The sequence below is a fragment of the Zingiber officinale genome, chromosome 9A (genome assembly GCF_018446385.1).
Source record: "Zingiber officinale cultivar Zhangliang chromosome 9A, Zo_v1.1, whole genome shotgun sequence".
Lineage (NCBI taxonomy): Eukaryota > Viridiplantae > Streptophyta > Magnoliopsida > Zingiberales > Zingiberaceae > Zingiber > Zingiber officinale.
This window is the reverse complement of record NC_056002.1, coordinates 5,724,216-5,730,224: the sequence shown is the minus strand read 5'-3', so window position 1 is coordinate 5,730,224 and position 6,009 is coordinate 5,724,216. Positions and strand designations below refer to the sequence as shown.

Sequence of the window (6,009 nt, the reverse complement as noted above, 5' to 3'; positions counted from 1 at the left end):
TGTTTTTAAAGCAAACAGAACATGAAGTCAAAGGTTTTCTTTAGTTTTGATTGTAATCTTAGATTAATACGATTGCCTAAGGAAAAGGGAAAACAAAATTGAAATAAGAAGAGGTTGTTTGGCGAGATCAAAGATTATTTGATCTGTGAACATGTACAAAGAACAGCAATAAAGAAATTTAGGGTAGAAAATTTGAGATCGGCATATAATCAAACACCTTTGATGCATCTTGTTAGTTACCAGCACTGGTCCATCTCCCACGTCCGCGGTTGGCGTCGGCCGGCGTAGAAGGAATACGACGATCAGGAAGAATGGAACGACCTCCATCTCCGATCGGCGACGAGGACCCCTCGATCATACTCGGTGCTCTTGTCCAAGTCAGAGAGCGTCTCGTAGGCCGCGTGGATCCACATGAACTCGTCAGCCGGTCCGCCGCGACCACCGCGTTCGGGTGGCATGCGCCGGCGAGCCTCCAGTAAGCCACCATGATCTCGAGCCCCAATGTGGCAGCGGCGACGCCGAGCACGTCGTACAGCGTGCCGGGGCTGAGGGTGAAGTCGGGGTCACCGAAACGGCAGTGCGAACGGGAATCTGGCGATGGTGATGAGCAGAGGGGGAAAGAGGAGGAGGGAGCCCCTAAAATCCATCCTCTCACCCCTTCTGAAGGTTTCGGTAGGAAGGTAGGGGGGGGGGGGGGGGAGAGATCGTATGAGGAGAGGAGTTTAGGGTTCGGGAAGGCTAAGGCGGAAAATAGGGTGCCAAAAAATTTTCGGAGGGAATGCAAAACACCGCCACAACAAAAACTGTGAAGGGAAAAAACGGCGAAAGAAAAAAGTCAAAGACAACGGTTTTAATAAATCGTTGTCTTTGACCCCCTAAGAAAGCGCTTAAAGACAATAGTTTTAGAAAACCGTTGTAAAATGTGTTGTTGATTTTACAAAAAGTCGCTCAACGACAATAATTTTTATAAAACTGTTGTCTTTTGTTTTTTTTTGAAAGCTCAAAGACAACGGTTTTGTCAAAAACTGTTGTCTTTAACCAAATTAACAACACTTCCTTCTAAAACCGTTGTCGTAGGGGTGTTGTCTTTTAACATTTTTGTTGTAGTGTTTGAATCTTATCTCGGTCGATCAAACACCATGAGTCCACATACAAGCCATGTCCTCACTCGATGTGAGATGCATAAACACATAACCAGGTCGAAGAAACCGAATGTTAAAGAAACTAGAAAGATCAAGATTTTGAAAAGCTTGAAGAACAACCGCATAAGTGTTGGTACCCCCAAGGTTGTTTTGACGTGATCAAACAAGTTAAGTTAGGTCCTGTTGTGTTTAACTTTGTGTCTAAGTATGCAGGAACTTAGGAGCACAAGAAGTCGAGCAAAAGACGTAGTTAGCGAGAAGGACGACACAGGAGAGAGCCGACGGGCTTGGTGCGTCTGAGGGACGAGGTGCTGCGAAAGAGTACGCGGGCAGACAAGAAGGAGGCGCGTAGCGTTTCTGAGGGATGAGAAGCCAGAGCGGAAGATTGCTCGAGGAGAAGGCCGGAAGTTAGGTTCGAGTGAACCCTATTTCGGATGGCCGAAATCACCTAAGCGAGTGGAGTCAGAGCGGAAGGTCCTGACTGAAAAAAGTCAACGTGATTGACTCTCCTGGTTCGGGCGCCCGAAATCAGTTCGGGCGCCCGAAATCAGTTCGGGCACTCGGAATCGAAGTTTATCTGGATCGCATTTGACCATGATCCGTTGTGAAGGGGATAAAGTGTTATCCCCCTCCAGGCGCCTGGAACCCTTCCAGGCGCCCCGACCAAGGCTATAAATACAACCTTGGTCTAAAAAGCTAAATACAATAAGCATTCTTGCAACAACACTTGTACGCTTCCAGTTTTCCATTTAGCTTTCTGTTTTTGTGCGATCATTGCTGTAAAGAGGCTTCTCCGCCCGAAGGAGATATTAGTGCGCTCTACTTCCTTGGATTAACAACTTCCCAGGTTGTAACCAAGTAAAAACTTCTGTGCCTCTATCTTTTTGGTTTCCTTATTCTTTTATGCAAGTGTTTATTTAAGTTATAAGTTAAGGAAGGTATTTTTGTTTGATTTTGTGTAGGGGCTATTCACCCCCCTCTAGCCGGCGGCCAAAGGTCCTAACAAGTGGTATCAGAGCGAGGTTCGCTTCAGGAGGACTAACCGCCGAATGAAGCACGCGAGATGGCCGGACCAAGCATTTACCCACCAAAGTTCGAGTGGGAGTTCGCGAGCTGGAAAAAGAGAATGGAGGTATTTTTCAAAACATACTTTGATTTATTATTAATAATGGAATTCGGTTTTGAAGTGCCGGAAGGCAAGCAAAAATATCAATGGACGAAGAAGGAACAAGCAGACTTTGTGGCAAATGAAAAAGCAGAGCTTCATCTGCTGAGCGCCCTCCCGCCACAAGAAGTCAATCAGATTGGAACTTACGGGTCTGCCAAGGAGCTCTGGGAAAAATTCCTGGAACTTTATGAAGGAACCTCAGAGGTGAAACTTGCGAGACAGGACTTACTTCGTAACCAGATCAGCAACCTCCGATTAGAGGAAGACTAAACAATTGCACACCTTCACTCGAGGATCAAGGAGCTCATCACCAGACTTTTGAATCTCGGAGAAAATGTAAGCAACCGAGATTCGCTAAGGCATGCTCTTAATGCATTCCGTAGAAATACAAAATGAGCATCATTAGTAGATGTCTACTATATCTCTAAGGATTTAGAATATGTTACCTTAGAAGAATTATTTTCAACCTTTGAAGTCCATGAATCGAGATGTGCAGATACAAAGAAGGAGCCGAAGCACGACATTGCCCTTAAGGCAAAGATGGATGAACAAAGTTCAGAGTCCTCTCTCGACGACGATGAAACGGTAATGATGATAAGATGTTTTAAAAAGTTACGTAAATCTAGAAAATCTAACCATCCACAGGGTAGAAAAAGAAAAACGATCAGATGCTACCACTGCAATGAAGAAGGGCATGTTAAAAACAACTGCCCTAAGTTAAAGATCAACAAGAAGAACAAAGGCAAGAACAAGTACAAGACCCTAAAGGCGACGTGGGACGAAACGTCGTCCGAATCAGAGTTCGAAGCCTTTTCCATACTTGAGTTGATGGCAAGTCATCAGGAAGATGAACACAAAGAAAGCTTGTCCGATGAAGGGGGAGCGTCAACAGAAGAAAGCAGCAGTTCAGGGGGAGCTACAGACAACGAGATTGACAAGGTAAGTTAGGTACGATCTCTTCCACTTGATAAGTTGTTTAAATGTATTAAATTATTAACTAAAGATTGTTGCAAACTTGAAAAAAAAAATAAAGAATTGAAATTAATTCTAGCTAAATCTTTACCATTAGAAGAATTTGACAAAGTAAAATTGGAAAATAATATTTTGCAAAAAGAAATAAAGAACTTTAAAAATCATGCATGCTCATCTAATACAAGTAGTAGAAATTTTAATGGTCTAAATTGGTACTTTTATTACCACAAAAGATAAATTAGAAAATTTTCTCAGAAATATATACCAAAGAAATTTCTAGTTAACCCAGTTGGAAGGAACCTATATTGGGTTCCAAAGACTTGTCTAAATTAAAGTTTAATTAGACTTAGAGCTTTCAAAAAGTACATTAAATATTTGATTTCATTATGAGGCTTTGTCTAAAAGTGGTTAATGATCTAATAACCAAGAAGGCCTAGTGTCTCACCACAGCTTGGAAGTCAATTAACGAAATAAAATATTTAATTGACTAATTGATAAAGTATTTAATTATAATTAAAAAATATTTTAAATAGTTACTCATTTTTTTAAACTTAGAAATTTTAACTTAATTTTTTTTTTTAGTATCAGCTTTACTTTTTCCAAAATTATTTCTACAAAATTATTTTTTTTTAAACTTAGAAAAATATTGATATTATATCAATATTTTTTTAAGAAAATTTTTATAAAAATTATTTTAAGTGTTATCAAGATAAACTTGATAGGTTTTTCAAAATATTGAAAATCAGTTTTTTTTCAAAAAAACTTTCCTATTTTTTTTTAAATTTAACCCTTAGATTTTTTTTGTACCCCATTTTTTATGTGATCAAAGGGGGAGAAGGGAAGATTAAGTTTAGGAGGAGGTAGTTTAACTTTTAAAAATTTTTGCACTTTAATTGTAAATTTATTACTTTTATTTTATATTGGTTTATCTTAACTTAACTTAACTTGGGTTGCTCACATCAAAAAAGGGAAGATTGTTGGTACCTCAATGTTATTTTGATGTGATGAAACAAGTTAAGTTAGATCTTGTTGTTTTTAACCCTATGTCTAAGTGTGCAGGAACTTAGGAGCACAGGAAGTCGAGCAAAAGACGCAGCTAGCGAGAAGGAAGACACGGGAGAGAGCCAACGGACTCGGTGCGTTTGAGGGATGAGGTGCTGCGGAAGAGTACACGAGCGGACGAGGAGGCGTGCGGCGTTTCTGAAGGACGAGAAGTCAGAGCGGAAGGTTGCTCGAGGAGAAGGCCGAAAGTTGGGGTTGGGTGAGCCCTATTTCGAATGTCCGAAATCACCCAAGCGAACGGAGCCGGAGCGGAAGGCCCGGATTGGAAAAAGTGAACATGATTGACTTTCTTGGTCCAGGCGCCTGGAACTGAAGTTTATCCGGATCACGTTTGACCGCGATCCGTTGCGAAAGGGATAAAGTTTTATCCCCCCAGGCGCCTGGAACCCTCCCAGGCGCCCCGACCAATGCTATAAATACAGTCTTAGTCCAAGTAGCTAAATACAACAAGCATTCTTGCAACAACACTTATATGCTTACATTTTTCCATTTAGCTTTCTGTTTTCGTGTGATCATTGCTGTAAAGAGTCTTCTCTGCTTGAAGGAGATATTAGTGCGCTCTACTTCCTTGGATTAATAATCTCCCCATTTGTAACCAAGTAAAAATTTCTGTGTCTTTGTCTTTTTTGGTTTCCTTATTCTTTTATGCAAGTGTTTGTTTAAGTTATAAGTTGAGGAAGGTATTTTTGTTTGATTTTGTACAGGGGCTATTCACCCTCCCTCTAGCCAACATTGAGGCGGTGATTCTATATATCATAAGTTCACCACAAGATTTGTATTTTCTTGAGAGATTTTCTTATCTCTTGGAAGAATAAAAAATAAAATGTTATCTCTCATTTTCTACTGAAGCAGAATATCATGATATAACTTCTACTACTGCTGAAATTGTTTGATTACATTGGATACTTGCTGATATGAATGTTTTTCTCTCAAACCTTACCCCTATGCATTGTGACAACTTCAGTGTCATTCAAATTATTCACAATTTTATCTTTCATGAGCGCATCAAGCATATCGAAATCGGTTGTCATCTCACTCACCATCACTATTAGAATGACACAATCACTTTGTCATTTGTCTTATCTTTCATGCAAATTACAGATTTACTCACTAAGGCATATTCTATCACATATTTTCAATTTCTGATTAACAAACTCTCAAAGTTTTATGCATCATGAATTTAAGTGGATGCTAGTATATGTTAAATTATTATTATATAAGGATAAATTACTCTTTTATTATTTCTTTTACTATCTATTTATATCTTATTTTTCTTTGTAAACCTTAGGTTTTGTTTTTTTTTTTTCTCTCTCATCGCTTACTCCTCTTTCCATCCTCTTTTTCTCACCAGGAAAGTAATTAATTACATCATTTGAGTGATCGAGTGCACGCTTTCAACAAGAACACAAAGAAGCAAGAAACAGAGTAGTAGAAGTCCAATATAATAAAGGAGCCCGTGAAAATGAGCGAAATGCTCTCTTCATGTTTTTCAACGGTGCCGGGCCCCAGTGGGTCCCGTGGTGCCAGCCCATTTGCACTTCCAGCACAAGCGTGAACGAAAAGAAAATTCTGTCTCCAGCATTATGAATCGTCAGAATTAAATTGATTAATAAAATTGGGGGGAAAAGAAAAAAGGAAAAGTGACGTGGCCATTAATTGTTGATT

General features: G+C 39.7%; 1 protein-coding gene across 1 annotated transcript; it reads right to left on the bottom strand.

The window, feature by feature from the left end:
* Positions 1-232: 232 nt before the first annotated feature.
* On the bottom strand, positions 233-1,160 carry LOC122021562. The gene is made up of 2 exons (XM_042579680.1): positions 1,154-1,160; positions 233-591 (listed from the first exon to the last, which is right to left on the bottom strand). Exons 1-2 carry the CDS (start codon positions 1,158-1,160, stop codon positions 233-235), a joined length of 366 nt encoding a protein of 121 aa, XP_042435614.1.
* Positions 1,161-6,009: the final 4,849 nt, after the last annotated feature.